Source organism: Oryzias melastigma, linkage group LG22 (genome assembly GCF_002922805.2).
Source record: "Oryzias melastigma strain HK-1 linkage group LG22, ASM292280v2, whole genome shotgun sequence".
NCBI classification, from domain to species: Eukaryota; Metazoa; Chordata; class Actinopteri; order Beloniformes; family Adrianichthyidae; genus Oryzias; species Oryzias melastigma.
Genome location: NC_050533.1, coordinates 22,624,956 through 22,645,625, shown reverse-complemented (window position 1 = coordinate 22,645,625; position 20,670 = coordinate 22,624,956). Strand labels below are relative to the sequence as shown.

Below are 20,670 nucleotides of genomic sequence, written 5' to 3'. Positions count from 1 at the left end.
CTTATTCATTTGTGTTAGAACATACAAATATAAACATTCATGGAAAAAATGATTAAAATATTCTTAAAGTATTTATAATTTAGTTTATGTTAGTATTTTTGTGTCCCCACTTTTAACCACAGAGGTGAATTTGTCGATATTTCCGTGTCTTCACTTCCGGGTTGTCGTCAGCTGACTACGGGTCACGTGAGGAAGCGTGTTTACACGCGCTCGGTTCCGGTTTGACGGAGGGTCCGTCAGCAGCGCGGAGCATGTATTGGTGCGCGTGCGCGCTGCTGTTCTCTGGGGTCTGGTCGGTGGCTCCCCCGGTTCCGGACCAGCTCTCTTTGAGCGGGACGTGGACGCTGTCCAGCCACGATGGAGCCCTGGTTCTGCCCGCGGAGGTACCGGGCTGCGTGCACTCCGCTCTGCTGCGGGAGGGGCTCATCCAGGTGAGACCCGAAACGAGATTTGGTTCTGGACCAAAAGTTTTGAAATATTTTACTTGTCTGAAAAAACAATCAATAGTAAATCAAGGACTCGTGATTGGGGGCGGGGCCACAAGTGGCTATTAAAGACCCACTCTGATGAAAATTGTGTTTTTAACATGCTATTGTGGGTTTTTTTTAATGATAAAGGGCACAAATGGATTTCATAGTATTTATGAATTCTGATTGTGAATTAAGAGAAGACAAAAATAAATCAGTTTTAAAAAGCTTATTTGTCACAGAAAATATGCTCCAAGTTCCAGCAGCAAGAAGGGGAAGAGGGGCGGGGTTGCTCCAAGCCAGCAATAATGTTCACAACTCTGTAGTTAATTTCTAATGAACTGCTCTTTTGGTACTGAATAAAAAAAAGAGCATAATCACGGGAAACATTTTTACAATGATCGGAGTGAGACTTCATGCTGAGTGTAGGGTTCCATTTCTAGAGTCGTTGGAGTGGATTTGATCGCAGAACTAAGCAGCTCACGCGAGAAGGCCCTGTCTCTTTGGTTCTTCCTCTGTGCAGCTTGTATGCTGTCGTGCATTTCGGGCACTCCATCTTCTTCCCACAGTCCAAAAACATCCTTCATAGGTTCATTGTGATTCTAAATTGCCCAAAGGTAGCACTTAAAGTGATTATGTGGCGCCGCGACAGATCTTATCCAGGATGAATCCCCCTTTTGCCCAAATGTAACTAGGTTAGGCACCGACAGGATTTACCCCGAAGGGATACAGCGGGTTAAGAAAATGGATGGATGAATTGCAATTTGATATTTCTTCACATATAACAGAAGAAGATCTAAAAACCGGAAACAGAATAAAGATAAAGTTTGTCTGTAAACTAATACATCAATTTTCCTGTGCGGCCCTCAAGGTTTTGAAGGTCAAGTAGCCACAGGTTGTTGTCACGGGTTTACAATGGCTCATGACCAATTTTACGACGTCTGTTTGTGAATCCACTATGTTCTGATGAGGAAAACATTGATGGTTTATTAAAAAATACATTTAAACCCATGTATTTCACAAACAGTGTTCAAATGCAATGCATTGTGGTCCATGTTTACCAATGTAGTGAGCATGGATGCACACTGGTTTTTTCAGACTTCTGGGAAATTTCTAGGGCACTCGATTTAGGAATTATAGATTCAGACAGCTCTAAAAACGGCAAAAGCTCTGTATAGTGAATACTGAAGGAATTCGGACATAGCCTAGGATTATGCTGCAAGGAGGCTAACTTCTTGATCTTCTTCTTACGGTGGAACTAAAAGTATGTTTAAAAAAACTGAGAAGCTCCTCCCCCTTTTCAGGATCCATATTTTAGGTTTAACGACGTGTCGTACCGCTGGATCGCTCTGGAAAACTGGACGTACTCGACCACTTTTGCAGCTTCTGCCCAGCTCAGGTCAGATGAGGACTTTTGCATTTCTCAGTATTTTTAGGATCTGCATCTGACATTCTTTTGACTTTCAGAGCCAAACAGGAAGTGGAGCTTATCTTTGACGGCGTGGACACGGTGGCATCCATAACCCTGAATGGGAACTTGGTTGGGAAGACGGATAACATGTTCCGTAGATATGTACGTCCACTGAGGATGTCTCCACATTTACATGCCTGTGCTCGTCCTCTGTAAGTTTTTTTTTCTTTTTCTGGAGCAGGATTTCTCCATTCGCGAGCTGCTGAAGGAGGCTGACAATCTGCTGCAGGTCCAGTTCCTGTCTCCGGTTGTGTACGCCTCTGAGCGCAGCAGAGCGCATCAATCCTACAGAGTCCCCCCGGAGTGTCCTCCAGACGTTCAGAAGGGTGAATGTCACGTCAACTTCATCCGGAAGGTGAGGTGACCTCGCCTCCTCTTCTGTGGCATCAGTGTGTGTTTGCAGGGTGGTTATATCCATTGACTGCATACGAGAACTGGACGGAGTGAGTGTGACATCACCAGTTGAAAAAAGTTCCAGCTACAACAGAACGAAGTCAATTCGGTCGCCATTTTTTTATGAGACGGACACCACCATGTTGGAGCCAGAAGACATCAGTAATGACGTGATTAAAGTTACAGACACACCGGGCATTTGAGAACGCACTTTACCCGTTCAAAAACATGCATTTGGCCCACGGCCTTCACACTGGACAAGCAGGGTGGGGCTTCTTCCTCTTTTACTTCTCTACTGTTTACTACCGCTTGTCCGCCGCCTATAGTCGGATGAGGCTTGATGTGAAATGTCAATCTGCTGAGTCTTGCTCCAGACTTTTTCTTTCATAGCTCTATTCTAATATACGAAAGACTTGATGTCATAGAATTCCAGCCGGGAACAAACCGCAATGAGCGTAAGAGAGACTTTCATGAACCTAACGACAAGTGATGTCTAAAATCTGATTGGTTAGAGACTTTCATGTGAATAAAGAAATCCACTGAAGTGCGCCCATTCCGTAAGGCTGTGAGAGACGCTATATATATATATATATATATATATAAAACATTTGTCTGTGATTTAGATACTTCTTTTAAGATAATTATAGACCTTCACTGAAGGCTTTGCAGGCTCTGACAGTACACCACTGGTTTTCAAATATATCCTACTGTTGACATCAATACACACTATTTCTTTGCAAAGACTTCTGGGAAATTTCTAGGGCACTGGATTTTGGAGTTGTAGATTTGGAGACCCTGAAATTCTGGTGAACGCCCTACATAGTGCAAAAAGTAGTGAAGGAATTCAGACACAACCTGGTTTCATTTTCAAAACTTTACTTATAAAACATTTAATACAGAAATAAGCATAAAGTAAAAACTATGTCAAATTATTGGAAGTTTTATTGGTTCTTTTCATCAATTCCATCCTGTTTGTTTATACTTCCGCCTCTTCAGGTAACAGGAGCAGGAAAACCGCAGTTTTGGATCTAGGGGGGGAGCAATAAACCAAAATATGATCCTTTCATTTATAAATGTTATAACTTTATAATGAATGAACCCAATCTGTTCTTCAGGAGCAGAGCTCGTTCAGTTGGGACTGGGGCCCTTCCTTTCCCACCGTGGGGCTGTGGAGAAGCGTTCGGCTGGAGGCGTTCGATACCCTGCAGCTTCAACAGCTCTCCTATCTTCCTCTGTACAGTAGGTTTGATCTGATCCTTTTCATCACAGGAAACACTTCTAAACAGGATGGTTATTTGAAAAAAAAACCTCACATTTTTGTCATTAATCTAATAGTGTTTTTTATTGTAACTTGAAAAACTGGTTCTGGTAAAGTTTTTTTGGGAGATTGTTGATGGTTTGGGAAAGTTGTAGTTTCAGCTGCTTCTGATTTGGGAGCTTCTCCTGGACAGACTCAGGGATGTCGGGATCAAAATAAACACCCTGGATCACTTCCAATGATTACCCAGAAAATGTTACAGTCAGTGGAAATTTCGGCATCACTGAAAACGCTCAAGCTTAAAAAAGCTCAGTTTTTCTGAGTGGTTTCTTCCAACCTGGTGCCATCCACAAGCACCACGTACATTCCCACCGTATTGTTTCAGTTTTAGACTTTGTTTTGTAAGATCAAAGTTGCCAAAATTAGCCAGGAATGGACATTAGAAATTGTCCAAAAAAGAGAGCCCAGGATGCACAAGCAGTAATGAAACTACTTCAGCATCAGTGAGGCAAGTGCATCCAAATGCCGCAGCGACGAGCATATTGGCTCCGCCTCCTCACTCTGCTCCTGCTCACTCTGTTCCTTGCTCCGTGAGAGCAACAACACTTTGATTCAACCCTATTAAGTGTGCCTCAAAAACTTGGAATATTATGGAATATTTCTCCGTAAAGAAACAGTTTCTCTAGTTCATGGTGTCAAAACGACCCTGGTTTCAAAAATCGGTAAAAAGGTGATGCTGCAAACTTTTTCCCAAGCAGATGGTTCATCACAATATGATTTGATTTCAGTGATCTCATTTTGTATACTATATTTAAATTTAAGGTTTGCGTTTCTGTTGTGTGAGTTAGTTTAAAACAATCAAAACACTCTTCTGGGTTGTTGGTCCTGATCTTACTTTTTGCCTCTATTCTGAACATGCAGATGGGAGCGGGTCTCAGTGGGAGCTGCAGGTGGAGCTCCTCGTTGATGCGGTTCGGACCACGGGGGTTCAGGTTGCCTTCTCCATGTCGGAGTTGGATTTGGAGCAGGTCTTCCAGACTCAGTTCCTTTCAGGAAGGACAAAGAAGACGTTCACTTTTCACATCCAGAAGGTGCTGAGGTCAAACATGCGGAGGTGGTTTTTGTTTCCAGCAGAGTTTTTGTTCAAACAGTTTTCCTTTAAACAGAACAGCCAAGTGAGGCTCTGGTGGCCAAGTGGACACGGAGACCAGCCCTTCTATAAGCTCTCTGTCCGAGTATTTGGGGATGGACTCTTGATGCTGAATAGAGAGGTTAAGGTCAGTCTCCCTTCAATGAAAATCCTGTTTTTTTTTTAGTTTTTAACACGTCTGTGTGTCATTTTTCCTATGAAAGAGAACAAATGTAATAAGAAGTCATTTTGTTTTTTGCATTTCTGAGTATTTCAGCTCAGCTCCTAGAGCCACGCCCCCTCAGAGGAGATTTTGGACCAGAGGCTTCAGATCAACATGAAAATGTTTTTTTTAAGACATTTAGGTTGTGGGATTTTGGAGAACGTCATATTCATAATTAAAACTCTACTGGGAACATTTTTGTAAAATAAAAAACACTTAATGATTCTAAAGTTGTGGTGACTCCAGATTATAAAGTTCCAGTTATAGGATGCTATCTCATCCCGCCTCTCTGTCAGAGTGAAGGTCTGACCTCTGTCTTTGCTGCAGGTCTTTTTCCGCACCGTGGAGCTCATCCAGGATCCCATTCCTGGATCTCCTGGCTTAAGCTTTTACTTTAAAATTAATGGAAAGCCAATTTTCCTGAAAGGCTCCAACTGGATCCCAGCGCACGCCTTCCAGGACCAAGTTACCCCGGCTGTGTGAGTGCAATGAAAAAACAATGAAGCCTAAAATTTCTATGAAACTATTCATTGAACGGCTAGATCAGACAGTCTCTGTTTGTGTGTTTGTGCTGCAGCCTGAAGAACCTGCTCCAGTCGGCTGTGGATGCAAACATGAACGCTCTCCGGGTCTGGGGGGGCGGAGTGTATGAACAGGATCTGTTCTATGATATGTGTGATGAAATGGGGATCATGGTAAGTTTGTTCCCTTTAACCTTTTAACTCCAGATCTTTTAATTGTTGACATGATCAGCGTCATTCCAGTAGATTCCAGAATCTACTGGAATGACGCTGATCGTGTTAATGGTTGAAAAGTTAAAGTATGTTAAAGATTTTGTGTTTAAGCATCACCGGCGACGCCTCAATCATCTGAATGATTAAAATGCTGAACATTTTCTAAGTGTTTAATCAAAATCTGGTGTTTGTTGGCTCAGATGTCCCATTTGGACAGAAGGCCACATAACTGTGAGCATGCTGCTGAATGATGTCCTCTTGCTCCTCAGGTCTGGCAGGACTTCATGTTTGCTTGTGCCATGTACCCCACTGAGGCTGACTTCATCCAGACGGTCAGAGAGGAGGTCGTCCAGCAGGTGAGTCCATATTTAGTTTCCTTCTGTCGATGTGTGTGGTAAAAATTGGATGTTTTTGTAGCATTTTTCTGATGATGGAGGACATATTAATAAAGAAAAATAGGTTTAAAATTGAATTTCTGCGTTTTTTTTTATTAAAATCATTGTGAATCAGGAGCAGACAAAAAAAAACAATTTTAGTTGGCGAGCCACAAGCAAACAGATCCATGAACGTCTTTGTTTTCCTCGTCTGAGCTGGAATCTGGATCTAAACTGTACAACTGGATAGCTCCAATATTGCTCTCCATTTTAGTTGCTCCAGTCAATGACGTATACATCACTAGAGATGGACGTAGGTTTTTTACTATTGTCCAAGATGCGTAAAGAGCGACGACATGGCTTAGCAGACACAGTAAAATGACCATAAATGCTTCATTTTGGTCCGATTTTAAAAAGGAAAAAACTGATCATCAGCAAAATAATTCCCAGGTCATGTTAAAAATATTTTTCTACAAATGAACGACATTTCAAACTTTTCTAAAAATAAATTGTATAGAAAACGTAATATAATAATAATCATGGTTGTGATTTTATTCAAATCTACAAGAAGATTTACACAAACTTAGACTCCTCGGTTGGTGTTTGTAAACTAATCGGTTGGTAGCTGACATTAGCGCCCGTCATTATCGGTCAGTCCAGAGCCAGAGCAGCATGACGCGGTCTGAGAACACAGCAGCCCGGTCGACAGCCGGGCTGCTGTGAAAAGTCACATTCTTGTTTTTCCAGATCTGTTTGTACAATTGTAACACAGTAGTAAACAGACATCTATACCATTCCAATATGGAGAACAACTTTGCGTACGCAACAAGCTAGCATGTCATCTCTAGTGATACACCTCATTGGCTCCAGTAATGTTATGTTGGGAGTGTGAGGAGTTGTAAGCTAGCGTGAGAGAGAGTTTGTGACAGGAAGTACCACTCACAATTCCTGCTGCTCTGCAGAAACTATGTCCTGGAAAAAACTTTTTTTTTTTTTTGGTTTATAACAGCATAATTACAATTAAAAGAGACTTTAAAAATAGATCAAAAGATGATCTGCAGTGAGACTTTCAGTACATTAAAAAAACATGTTTTCTTACGCTAACAGGAATCTCTCTTTAATTTTGATCGTCCTCCTGTCAGGTGGGCCGTCTGAAGTCTCACCCGTCCATCATAATTTGGAGCGGGAACAATGAAAACGAAGCTGCTCTGGCAACAAACTGGTTCAACATATCCACCCCCCAGCGGCCAGTGTATGTCAAAGACTATGTGACGCTCTACGTGGACAACATCCAGAAGATCGTACTGAAGGTGACTTTAGGGCCCAGGCTCAAGGACTGATCAGATGTGGTCACTCTGTTGAAGAATTGGGGTTTTCATGTTGAATCTGGTGGAAATCAAAGTGTTGCTGATAACGAGTGTCGCCCTCAGGAGGACCCCAGCCGTCCGTTTCTCGTCTCCAGCCCCACCAACGGGGTGGAGTCAGAGCGGGAGGGGTGGGTGGCTGCAGACCCGTACGACCCTCATTATGGAGACGTCCATTTCTACAGCTACCTCTCAGACTGCTGGGACTGGACCACGTTCCCTCGGACCCGCTTTGCCTCCGAATACGGCTTCCAGTCCTGGCCTTCCTTTTCCACCCTGCAGCCTGTGAGTGGGCAAAGCTGCTCGCCGTCATTCACCGTCATTCACCGTCATTCACCGTCATTCACCGTCATTCACCGTCATTCACCGTCATTCACCGTCATTCACCGTCCTCAGACAAAATCCAGCCGTCCAACCTGCTCTCAAGAGCAGGGATTTATGATCTACGTCTGAACACTACAATCTAAAACATCACGGCGGAAAATGTTAACACAAAACAAAAACAACACAAAGAAATTGAGGAATATTGGGACAACCGTTAAAAAAAAAAAAAAAAAAGACAATAAAGTTGTCATTTTAGTAGGAATACAGCCATCATTTTAAGTGAATATAGTCATAAAATTATGAAAAAAGTTGTAGTTTTAAAAAGTTAAAAAATCGTATTCCTACAAAAGTTTTACCTGAATCTAGTCATAATTTGACAAACTTATTCTTGTTAAATTATAACAAAAAAGTCAAAATTTTATAATAATCTGTAAAATTACAAATTTGCAAAATTTTACAAAATTACAAAATTTTACCAGAATAAAATAATAAAAATGTGAGAAAAACACTGTAGTTTTACCAGAATAAAGTCTTAATTTTACAAGAATATAAATATAATATTATGGGAAAACGTTGTAATTTTACCAGAAAAAGTTTTAATTTTACAAGAATAAAGTTGTTATTTTACGAGAACAAACTCTTAGTTTTACAAGAACAAAGTTGTAAAATTATTGGAAAAAAAGTTTATTTTTACAAAAATAGTCATAATTTGACAAGAATGAGTTTGTAGAATTATGAGAAATTATGCAAAACTAAAACTGTAAAATAAAAAAAGTCGTAATTTTACTAGAATAAAGTAATTATTTCACAAGAATATAGAGGTAAAATTATGTTGCAAATTCAAAAGAATAAAGTTGAAATTTTACAAGAACAAAGTCTTAGTTTTACAATGATAAAGTTGAAGGAGTGAAGCGAGACAACAAAAACAGCAAAAGAATAATTCAAATGAGACAAAAGCGTAGAAACAAAACCATAAACCCCACACAACAAAAAAAGGTTAAAACAAACATGACAATCCAAACATGATTAAAACAAACAAACATTATAAGAACATGACAACACAAAAACAAAGCAAACACGACAACATAACAAACAAGACTATTTTATTTTGAGAAAAAATTCAAACATGACAATAAATTAAGAGCAATCATACAAGTACGGCAACACAAAAAACAGAAATTGGATGATGTCACTGGAACAAACAATTGTAACGCATCTGAAACCATTCAAAACAGGACACAAAATCCAAAGAAAACAAAAAATAAACAATAAAATACAGACAAATGTAGTGTACACAGCAATTTGAACAGGAGAAGAAAACAAAAACAGCCAAACAAATCTGTCGACAGTTAAAATATGACAATTTAATGAACGTACCTTGATCTAAACATGGCATCAGTAAACAAAACACAGAGCGTCAATTTAAACATGAAAACAAAATAAACACCACAGTCCAACAAACAACAGACAAAAAAACAAAACTTTGAAAAAAGAAAGTGTCAGTTCTTCTGTTTGATCTTGACACCATAAAACCAAATGTATTTACCACCTGCTGCAGGTCTCTGTCAAAGAGGACTGGACCTTTGGCAGTAACTTCTCGTCGCATCGTCAGCACCATGAGAACGGCAACCAACAGATGCTGCAGCAGGCGGCGCTGCACTTTCACCTCCCAAACTCCACTGACCCTCTGAGGAGGTTCACCGATACCCTCTACATCACTCAGGTAAACAAGCCCTCCCCTTAGGCTCAGATTTTAGATTCTTAAAATCCTTTCTGGGTTCGGGTGCAATCCAAGGATGTTAGAATTAGTTTGAACGGATCAGTAAATGTTTTATGGGAACTTGAATAGGTAATTAAATAAGCATCAATAAGTCCAAATTGCTCTACTTTGATTCCAGACTCTTTTATGGACTTTAATCTCTGTTAACTGCAGGAACTGTGATACTAAAATGATAAAGAAACATTGACGCATGGATCCATAAAAAAATCCACTGAACATCAAAACCAACAGGACATTTTCATGGAGTATGTGGTTTTTCATGAGCTTCACAGTTGACTGTATGTGAGAACTGGACTGAGTGACCCCTCACTACTGGCTTTTCAAGCAGGAAGTAGCTGCTGGTTCCAAGAAGACTTCTATTGAGAAATGAGCAGCTATAACTCAGTCATTCTGTTCTTTAGAATAACCATTCTTGCTCTAATATCTTCTTCCTAAATGTTCTTGATTAATGCTCATTTAGTTTTCTTTTTTTTTTTTAAATCAAATTAACAAAAAAAAGTTCTGGTTACTAATTGATGGACACTAGTTATTATCTGGTACGCATCAGTTACTTACCAGAATTCTTGTTTTTTATTTCAATTTTTGGAAAAAAAACATTTTTTGACTTACTTTTTATTTTATTTTCCTTGGGGAGTAATACACACAATCAATATTTTTAAAAACATGTTTTCTAAATGTTCCCCACTGTTTGGTTGAGCTGGTAGTTAAAGAGTTAAACTTGAGGAGTATCTAGAAAATACTGTTATGTATATATTTTTTAAACCTTGAATTTTCTTGTGCTAATTTACTTTTCTGACAGAGAGGATCCTAAGGTTACATCAACGCCAAATTTGTACTACAAAATGCACAAATATTTTAATAACTGGCTCATTCATTTTAACAATGATTCGACTCAAAATATTTGTGGCCATTTACAATTTACAAAAGAAAATTATTAGAACATCATACTAAGCAGAAAGTCAGATGTGCACGATGGTAAAAGTACAGTACTGCTGTGGTTTTGGTTTCACCAAAATACTGGAGTACTCAGGGCCTCAACAGAGGGATGACCTCACCTCCTGAGCTGCTGCTTCATGTCCAGGTCATGCAGGCTCAATGTGTGAAGGCTCAGACGGAGTTTTACCGCAGCAGCCGCAGCCAAATCGTGGAGGGCAAGGGTCACACCATGGGCGCCCTCTACTGGCAGCTGAACGACATCTGGCCGGCGCCGTCCTGGTCGTCTTTGGGTGAGTGTCTGCCTCTGAGATGCTGCAGGCGTAGCGGTGTGAACCTTGACTCTGCCTGTTCCTCTGTAAACAGAGTTCGGAGGGAAGTGGAAGATGCTGCATTACTTTGCCAGAAGCTTCTTCGCCCCCCTTCTCCCCGTTTCTGTGGAGGACGACGGTGCCCTGGTCATCTATGTAGTCTCGGACCTGAGCGCGGATCTGAAGCTCAGAGTGGTGGTACGTTTCTCTGAACACTTCCATATAGAATCTGCAGAAACTGTCCTCATAAGTCGTAAATGTCTGCTTTTAAGTTCCCCAACTCTAATGTTTAAACATTTAAAGCAAGAGATTTTCAAACACTCAGTCGGAGAGACTCGTGTTTTTACAAGCAATTTAAGAAAAATCATAATTTAAAACAGTAAAATAATAATTTATTCTGAATTTATGCCTGAAAATGTCATGATTTAGTTAAGAATATGGATTTTTTGTCGTTAGAATGATTGGACCAAACATTCCTCACACTGACTTTGGTTCCATTGACTGTTCACACCGAACGCCATTCGTGCATCAGGGACGGCTATTTTCAATGTTAAGTCAATGCACAGATGTTAAAGGGTTAAAAGGGACTTCCATGTCTCTGTGGCCCAGTTTGAAAAATTTCTGTCCCACATTATTGCGAGAAGGAAAAATAAAAATGAATCTGGAAGATCTTTTTTGATTAAAGTAAGAAAAACATCATAAGCCCAATGAGCTCTAGCAATCATGCACCAGCGTCAGCTCTCCGTCTGCTGGGCAGCTAACTCCCGGCGGGCTAGCATAGCTAGCTTCGCTACCCAGAAACCTGCAGCCTGTGCTGCGGCGTATGCTAGCTCAGTGGGACCCTGGGACTGCTATAACATTAGATTCTAGACCACATACTTGTATTGAGGTTTCTCATTGGTCAGTTTATAGCTTTGATAATTTGCAATAAAGTAAAAATATGAAAAAAATAGGAGATGTTAAGAAAAAATTATCAGAGCAAAAATTGTTATTCTGATTTTTTAATGATTGAGTAATAACTGTTTATCCTCAATAAAAGTCTTTGGGATTCTGGCTCATTGGAGCCAGCGGTTACTTCCTGTCTGGAACGTGATGGGCTTGGGGTCACTCAGTCCAGTTCTCTATATACAGTAAAATATGCCTAACACAAGATGGCTACAGCTCTCAGCTGTTTGCTCAGCTGTTAATCGGAGCAAGTTCTTAAAATTAAAGCAAAAAGGAGAATATTTTACATGGTGGGGGATTTATAACATAAAAAGTTTTGTTTACTTTTTTTTTTTACTTCCTGGTTTTGTTGTTAATGTTCTCAAATGTGTTTAATCAGTTATCTCCATCAAATTCAGCTGAAAATGAACATGTTTACCTTGATTTTGGTACAAATGTAAAGTTTTCTTGTTAAATAAAAGCATAGCCACTAAATGAATCTAAATCAAAGGATTCTCTCCATAAGGAGGGATTATACTGGAGGGAAGCAGAGCGGTGACTCCGCCCCCTTCACAGTGTGTGTGAAGTCATGCTGCACGTGCACACACGGGTTCACCTTTAACTGGAGCCACGTTGAAGTTTCTGAGCCTTCTTTTCCAGGTTTTTGTTTTGGCTAGTGCGGCTCGGCTCTTGCTCACGTGCGCTGCTTTCTGTGTCAGGTGACCGTGCACTCCTGGGCTAATCTCGATCCGGTCTGCAGCAGGACTTCGGACCTGCAGGTGGTTCCTGGAAGCAGCGCTGTGGCGCTCTACAAGCAGCCTGTTGCCGCCCTGCTGGCAGGGTGTGGGCGCTGCACCCGCCTCACCTGCCTGCTCACCTTTCACCTGGAGGACAGCGCCGGCAGCTGGCGGGGCTCAGACAATTACCACTTCCTGTCCTCCCCCAGGGAGGCTGAGGGGCTGCAGAGAGCCAACATCACAGTAAACGTCTCACACGATCATTGAGCAGCAAAGAATGAATCATTCCTGCAGAAGGTCATGTGACCATGTTCACTGTGAGGCACAGATTCCTCCTGATCACATGCTGCCCCCCCTCACCCACAGGTGAAGGTGCAGCAGGATGGTGCCGCCTTCTCCGTGACCCTCCAGTCCTCCTCGGTGGCAGCTTTTGTGTGGCTCGACGCGGGAAACATCCCGGGCCGCTTCAGCTCCAACGGCTTCTTGATGCTTTCCAGGAACAAGACTGTTGGCTTTGAGGCGTGGCGCCCCACCAGCGCCGCAGAGCTGTCCCGATCGCTGACTGTCACCACTCTGAGGGACGTCTACTGACCAGCACTCGTGGGGGAGCGGGTTGCTGCAGGCTGGAAGACCCGAACCTGGTGGAAGTTCGGAGCGTTTAAAGGAAAAGCCGAGACTGAAATGTTCTCCTGAAAGCCTCCAGAGGAAGTGAGATGTGTTGGAGGTGTGTTCTTCTGCGGTCCGCACTTCTGTTCATGAGTTCAGTCTGAAGGTTTGATCTTGATGGTTGATTCTGTATGACGGGTAAAACGAAACCTATGAAGCTGAAACAAATGTTTTAGTTTCAAAATGGAGATCCGAAACAAAGCTGTGAGAAGATACGTTCATTTTAATCAACATTTGAAGAGAGAAACTTGATATGATTATTAAAGTTTCCTGGAGATTTTCTGGAGTTTTAGACTTTGAGTCTGCTATCCAGTCTAAATCTGAAGATTAATGCTGCTGGTTCTGCATGTTTGAATGTGTGATTATGATCATTTTCATGTCACCTTTTTATGATTATAATGTGATAACAATCATTTTTTCTAAAGTGTTAAATCAGGGCCACATTTTTATCACAAAATCCATGTCAAAGGATGAGAAAACTAGTAAAACAAAAATCCCATTCAACTGATTTTTATTCAGTTTAAAAATGTTCCATTTTATTAAAATGGTGAAATTTATTACTAATAAAATTAATATATACATTTGATATATTGTGTTTATTTTTTTTACAAATTTAAAGGATTTTAAAGGATCATCTTTTGATCTATTATAAAAGCATTTCCAATGTTTTTTCTTTTTTTTTCTTAATTATGATCATGTTGTTTTTAGCCAAAAAAATCATCCACGTTAATTAGTACCAAAAATCCAAGCATATTCAGACCATCGTAACCAAAATAAAAAATAATCCCCATCAACCAGCACCAAAAATCCAGAGCGTACCCAGATGATTAGTAATCATGTAAATATATTCCAGACTTTGTGTAGATTCTTGTCATAAAAGATCAGTCATAAATCAAGAATATGTGCAGAATCAGTGATACATCACAGTTTCCAGAGAGCATCCTTGCGCTCATTTCCCATCATCCCTTTGTTAACACTCCCTCCTCCTTAGTCGTTACAGCTTACAACTCCTCACATCCCCAACCTAACATTAGTGGTGCATCAAAGACAGCGAGCAATATTGGAGCTATCCAGCCGTACAGTTTGGAGTCAGATTCCAGCTTAGGTGAGGAAAACAAAAACGTACTTGGATCTATTTGTGTGCAAGTGGATGCATCAGAGTGAAAAGAGCAGGGAGCATTTCTACGTCAAAAATAGGATCTTTTTCACACAGCATTTTTAGAATGCTCCTAATTCACGACAACACGAATAAATAAATACTCATAAATAGATTTTAATCTTAATACTCTTTGTATATGTCCCCCACCATCAGAAAATGCCACTAGAACATGTTAAAACATTTTCATGGTTAAATAAGTTTTACCTGCAATTCTAAAAGCTGCCACAAGAGGTCGACAAAATCCCGGTTCACGTTAAAGACAAATAGTTTAATTATTTGTTGCATATTTCTCCAAAAACGCGCTTTAAACGCGCGCGCCTCGACTCACGGACACACGCGCACACACAGACTTGATTAAGTCCATCGCACGTGAGCAGCGTGCGTGAGCGCGCGCGGGTCACTGATGTGATCTTTGAACCTTGGATTTTAGCTGCACACCGGAACCAGAGTGTGGGACCCTAACGGAACCGGATTGTGCACCTGCCAGGCAGCCAGCCCGCCCCCAGAACCGCAGGTTCGGGCTCAGACCAAAGCCGGACTTCAGCCTCGGAACATGCTCCGTCTGCAGCTGCTGCTCCCGTGCGCGCTGGCCCTCGCGGCGCAGAGCGCGCGGGCGGGGGTCCGGGACGGACCCGACTTTCTGGAAAACATTCTCCGCTTTTTCGGACAAAATGACTCCATCAGCACGGAGAACCTGGAGAATCTGCTGCTGCTGGTTTCAGCCAGAAGATCCGAGGGGATCTCTGAGGAGAACCCGCTGGAGGACCAGGAGGTTTGTGCGGTTCTTCCTGGGGGGTCACAGCTTCCAAAACATCTTTAGATCAGAAAATGTTTCTGGGACGTCAGAAAGTTTGTCTTAGTGTCAGGAATTCACTAGATTTCCTCTAACTTTAGAGCCACATTTCTAAAAAGGATGTTGCCCCCCCAGTGTCCCTCTGCACAGCAGATCCTGTCCCACTTCAACTTCACCAATGTCACGGAGCTGACTGTGGAACATCTGGGGCGGATCTGCCCCGCCGTGTTGACCCAGGTGCTGCTGCCCTCCTGCCCCTACACCGCCCCCCCACCCCTCCCGCCTCTGGACTACTCTGGTGAGTTGCTTCATCATCCCAGCTCCGGCTTGTTTGTCGGGACTGTGTGGGCCCGCCCCCTCAGGGGTCCTGCACCTGTTCAGGTGGGGAGCTGAGAGATGTCACTTCAGTTTATAGAGGATAAATAAAGGATTCATAACATTAGGTTTGAAAACAGGTGAGGGTTCAGACTGATGTGGGTCAAGTTTTGTTTGCCCAGTCTGGAGTTTCCTTTAGGGGGAGGACTAATGAGTAATCATTTAATCTAATCTGTGAAATAATCCAATTTTCTAGGATCTTTCACTTTATCTGTGAGTCAATCATTGTTTCATTGTTCTTTCATCTGGTTTTCGTCATCAGTAAGTCGAGGCTATAATTTGGCACATGGGAAATCAGACTGTGTTTCCTAGGGGGTGGGATGACCTTATTCCAGTGTGGGTCCTTAGCATTGACTGCAAAAGAGACCTGGAATGAGTGATCCCTCCCACTCACATTCCAAACAAGAAGCAGTCAAATCCCATTGGTTGTGTCCGAATTCCTCCTAACTACTAAAAAACAATATAGTGCGGGACTATCTAGTCCCCTGGATTTTAAAGCTAATTTGGACACGATGCTCACTACTTTTTTTTCGTTTTTTTAAACACTGGATATGACGTAATCAATTTCACGAAATGAAAATCGATTAAATACAAACATTTCATGATGTTTATTTATGCCTCCACTGTGTTCTGATGGTGAAAATGTGGATGGTTTATTAAAGAAACACATTTAAACACGTTTTTTTGTTCGAAATTATTCATCTGCAATGCATTGTGGTCTACATTTGCTAGTGAGCATCGATGCACGCTAGTTTTTCGCAAAGACTTCTGGGAAATTTTGAGTGCACTTGATTTTGGAATTAGTAGATTTGGACAGCACTAGAAAATGGCGAACGCACTATATTGGACATTCAGACACAACATAAACTTCAAAACAGGGAAAAAAAGCTATTACTCAGTCATTCTATTTGTTAGATCAATAAATAGTTTTTGTGCTCTGATACCTTAACATGTTCTTGATAATCCTTCTTTTTTAGAATTTTTTTCTTTATAGCAAGTTATTCAAGTTACAAACTGACCAATCGGATGTCTCAGTAAAAGCATGTGGTGCCCGTTGGCCCCACCTTGAACATTTGATTAACAGATTCTTCCGAGCTGATTTCAGTGGAAGGGGTGTGGACTTAAAACAGGTTCACTCATGATTGGTGGCAGTAGTTGCCATAGAAACGTTGACTCTGACAACATAGACCAGTCGCTGTCATCTCGCTACATCACGGTGAATGAATAAGTTCATTGTCATTGTACATTATGCTACTAAATTGAGTGCAGTCCTCTTTTGGTGCATGTATAAATCAATAAAATAACTAAACTAAAATAAAATACAAAACCAAATGGATACATTCAAATACACAAATCCATACAATCACACAAAGAAGTTAAAACATTTAAAAATGCATTAAAAAGCATTTAAATGGCTCTGGGATATAAACTGTTTTTTAATGGATTTGTCCTTGATTTAATTGTTCTGCATCTTCTACCCTAAGGCAGCAGTGTAGACTCAGAATTACGGGGGTGAGATGAATCCCATGAAATGTTTTCTGTTTTCTGCTTCACCGAGAACTGTGTAGTTCTTCCAGAGAAGAAAGAGGGCGACCAATGATCTTCTGAGCTGTGGAGATGACCCTTTGGAGCGCTTTCCTGTCTGCTGCTGTGCAGCTGAAAAACCAGGCACAAACACAGTACGTCAAAATGCTCTCAATGGAGCAGCTAGAAGGACACCGGCAGTTCCTCCCCCAGGCTGTTTTTTTTTTTTAAAGTCTGAGAGAGTACATTCTCTGCTGGGCCTTCTTCACCAGAGCGGTGGTGTTAGCACTCCAAGTCAGATCCTTCTGGATGGTGACACCCAGAAACGTGAAGGCAGCCCGCTTCACTAGTGCTGCCAAGAACAATTATTTTAACAGTCGACTAATCACCAATTATTTTTTCCAATTAGTCGATTGGTTTAAACTAACTAAAAACCAGATATATTCACGCTAGCATTATCTCTAGTGTGAATGCTGTAAGGTGAATTTGGCTGCTGAAGATGCTGAAATTGTAAGCTAATAACACTGAAGCTGATAGATGAAATCACTAAAACTTGAAGCTAAAAAATTCTGAGGCTGACAGCCAGCCTGCATACAGAGCGTTTCATCCTGATCTGATCTTCTGCTTGTTTGCCGCCTGCCCCGACCCTTGCCTGGACCCTGAGCACTCTGGTTTCTCTCTGATGCTCGCTCCCATGCTTGCTGCTGACTTTTGCCTGCCTGACCCTGATTTAGATTTTAGCTGTGTTAATAGGTTTTTTAACAGCGTTAGCCTGGGAGGCTAGCAACAGTGGCGTGGTCAACAAAACACCTTCGTTGCCAAGAAAGTCAAAAAATTACTTTTTCCGATTCTTCTAAAAATGATGTAGACCTGTTTTTTATTTTGTTTTCTACCTTATCTATGATTATTTGCTACCACCTTCAAGATATTTAAATTTAATAGGTCAGTCAAATATCTTATTTTACACGTTACTCATATTTTCGTTGAGAGATTTTTTCTTTTTTTCCTGTTGTGTTATCTGGTTTAATAATTTGTCAGATCCACAGTTTGTTGATTCATGAAAACAGTAGAGTGACTTTAAACACCTATTACAAATTTATTGCTACAAGTATGAATCCTTTTTAAGGACTTGCTTTAGCCACAAATCTAACTTCATAAGAATTGTTCTCTTTTCCTTGATCTCAGTTCTGTTTTCAGGTTTCGTGGTTTTTCTTTCTTTGTCAGTGTTTCACCATAGCTGTCTCCGCTGAAGTAGATCATTCTACTTTGATTTTAATTTTGTTTCTTCTTTTTCTTTCTTAGTTTTATTGCTGTTTGAGTGAAGTTTCAGTTTCCTGCTGTAAGCCCCGTCTCCTGCATTGTTGGGTCCTACACTTTCCGGCATTTTCCTAAATTCTGCTGATGTCTTCATCTCATGGATCACCCTGGCCTCCAAACATCCGCCTGTCTTCTTTTTTCCCTTACTGAGCTGCAGCTGTGGAGCAGCGTGCCCAGAGTGCTGTCTGTCAGGCGTGAGTCGGTTTGTGGCTATGTCTGAATTCCTGGAGCATTGGACTGAGAGAGTGTGATGTCACTTACTGAAAATGGTTTACTTCCGTTCCGGATAAAATGTAATTTAGTAAATTCAGCCACCATTTTTTTCCCCAGAAATCGTCAGTAAGCTGCGATAGGCGATGTGAGTCAACATTTCTGAGGAACTCGGTTTCACCAATCAGGAGTGATCTTAGTGGAAGGCCACACCCCTACCACTTGAAAGCAGGCTACATGAAACCTGTCAATATCTGTGGTTAAATGTGCAAAATGTCTTGGATTAGAATCGAACTGTCTAAAAAACAAAATAACTTCATCCGATTCTAAAAAATGTTTACATCCACCACACCTTTGATCGGGATAAATCATTTTGACTTCCACAAAACTATCTAAAAAACTGGAAATGTTTTTTTTAAAAAAGAGTTTGCCGTTTTTCTCTCTGTGATACTTTCATTCACAGAGAAAAAGTTTCATTTCTCCAGCTTTATTCGGAGGTAAATGGGTGTAGTTACACAAATTTAAACTTTTGTTAAAATTGACTTAAAAGAAATAAAACGATTAATGTTCTCTGTCTCATCTGAAGCTCATCTTTCACACTAAACTGCTAAAGAGTTACAGGTTTTTTGTGCATTTAAAAGCTTAAAAGCTGATAGTTCTGAAAAGGCTTAAAAATGTCATTTTTGAAAGGGTTTCCTAAAGTTTAGGAAATGTTCACCTACACGACCAACTAAAGTTACAAAATTTCCGATTTATTCTGGCGGCAATTTGCTTCTTGGACTTCTTGGAACAAGCAGGTACTTCCTGTTTGGAACAAGGGGAGGAGTCACTGAGTCCAAATCTCATACACAATCAATACTTTGAACTGGTCCTGAGGCGGATGATTGTCTGTATTCTCTCTGATTAGCGGGAGGGTGGAAGACTGCTTGATGACCCCCCTGCTCCTGTTTGTCGTTCCTTCTGCCCTGGCAGTGTGGGGGTACGGTTTCCTGGCCGTCACTGTCATCAACCTGGCGTCCCTGCTGGGGCTCTTACTGATCCCCTTCACAAAGAAGTCCTACTTCCCCAAAGTGCTGAGCTACTTTATCGGGCTGGCCATCGGGACGCTCTTCTCCAACGCCGTGCTGCAGCTCATTCCAGAGGTGGGTCTCTGTAGGGCAGTCGGACACCTGGAGAATGAAACCCCTGATCCTCCTCCCATCTGCAGGCACTGGGCTTTGACCCTAAAGCTGACAGCTACGTGGCGAACGCCGTGGCAATTTTTGGAGGATTCTACCTCCTTTTTTTCGTCGAGAAGATCCTGAAGATGTCTCTGGGCTTGGACGGCGAGGTGAGTCCATTTTCCTGACCATCATGTTCTTCTTTTGGGGTCTATCCCAGCCACTTTTGGGTGAAGGCAGGATACACCTAGGACAGTTTGCCAGTCTGTCACTGATTGGACGAGAGGCCCTTTAACCCTTGTGCTATCTTGTGGGGTCCACTTGATCCCAGCCTTACATAGACGTGTTATCCATCCCATGACAAATATGGATGAAGGTGGACAGGATTTCATGTCTGCCATAGACACCAGTGAAAATCAAAAATCATTGAAAACCAAAGAGTTCAGCGCGTTTTGTGGGGTCCAGATGACCCTACTCCCAACACCAACATATCTAGGATAGCACAAACGTTACAGCTGCCAAAGTAAAACACATCGACTCCAAAAGACTTTTTACTACAACTGCCTGAGGTTGTAACCCTTCAGGGAAGGATGAAGGACAAACACAAATCAGGAGAAGTTTCCTCATAAATGGCTTTTCTTCTGTCCTCAACAAGAATATCTCTACTATCTTGATTCTGGGAAAATGTCTTAAAGATCAATATGAAATGTCTCGTATTGATCAATACTGTGATGATAGATTTGTGGTCCATTTCTGAAGATACACTTTAATATCCACCAAGTTCTGTGGTGCGCTCAGAACTTGAGGTGAGTTCTCCAGGTAACTCCAGGAAGCATCCATGCAGGCACGGACTCTCTGGAAGTAAAGCTTTCTCCAAAGTTGCTGATAAGTTGGAGGTTGAAAGCCCAGGTTTGACTGGTGATGGGCGGGTCAGTGTTATCCTCGAAAGTCAAAGTCCAACACAGTGGAACGCAGAAGGAGGTTTCTGAAAGATTCCTTGATCTTTGTTTCCTATCCAACAGAACATCATGTCATCACTTTGGG

The 20,670-nt window shown here is 41.5% G+C and overlaps 2 protein-coding genes across 2 annotated transcripts in view; both read left to right on the top strand.

Moving 5' to 3' along the window:
* The first annotated feature begins 170 nt into the window (after nt 1-170).
* manba (mannosidase, beta A, lysosomal) lies at nt 171-13,674 on the top strand. Its single transcript, XM_024294602.2, has 17 exons — nt 171-431; nt 1,772-1,866; nt 1,935-2,040; nt 2,120-2,293; nt 3,447-3,570; nt 4,511-4,680; nt 4,756-4,866; nt 5,269-5,420; nt 5,519-5,636; nt 5,945-6,031; nt 7,192-7,359; nt 7,480-7,698; nt 9,296-9,460; nt 10,599-10,743; nt 10,817-10,959; nt 12,405-12,665; nt 12,789-13,674. The coding sequence occupies exons 1-17, from the start codon at nt 252-254 to the stop codon at nt 13,011-13,013; spliced, it is 2,643 nt and encodes an 880-aa protein (XP_024150370.1). The 5' UTR covers nt 171-251; the 3' UTR covers nt 13,014-13,674.
* A 947-nt stretch (nt 13,675-14,621) lies between these two features.
* Nucleotides 14,622-20,670, top strand: part of slc39a8 (solute carrier family 39 member 8) — a 16,360-nt gene continuing 10,311 nt past the window's right edge. Inside the window, exons 1-4 of the mRNA XM_024294486.2 lie at nt 14,622-15,019; nt 15,176-15,338; nt 19,439-19,608; nt 19,674-19,796. Coding sequence (XP_024150254.1) covers nt 14,801-15,019; nt 15,176-15,338; nt 19,439-19,608; nt 19,674-19,796 — 675 coding nt within the window. The 5' untranslated portion in view covers nt 14,622-14,800. The remainder of the gene's footprint in view (nt 15,020-15,175; nt 15,339-19,438; nt 19,609-19,673; nt 19,797-20,670) is intronic.

Excerpts from the sequence above, each read along its gene's own strand:
- manba (XM_024294602.2), top strand. The coding sequence starts at position 252 with ATGTATTGGTGCGCGTGCGCGCTGCTGTTCTCTGGGGTCTGGTCGGTG. Across the intron at positions 2,294-3,446 it reads ACGTCAACTTCATCCGGAAG|GAGCAGAGCTCGTTCAGTTG; the intron begins GTGAGGTGACCT and ends TCTGTTCTTCAG. Across the intron at positions 10,960-12,404 it reads ATCTGAAGCTCAGAGTGGTG|GTGACCGTGCACTCCTGGGC; the intron begins GTACGTTTCTCT and ends TTTCTGTGTCAG.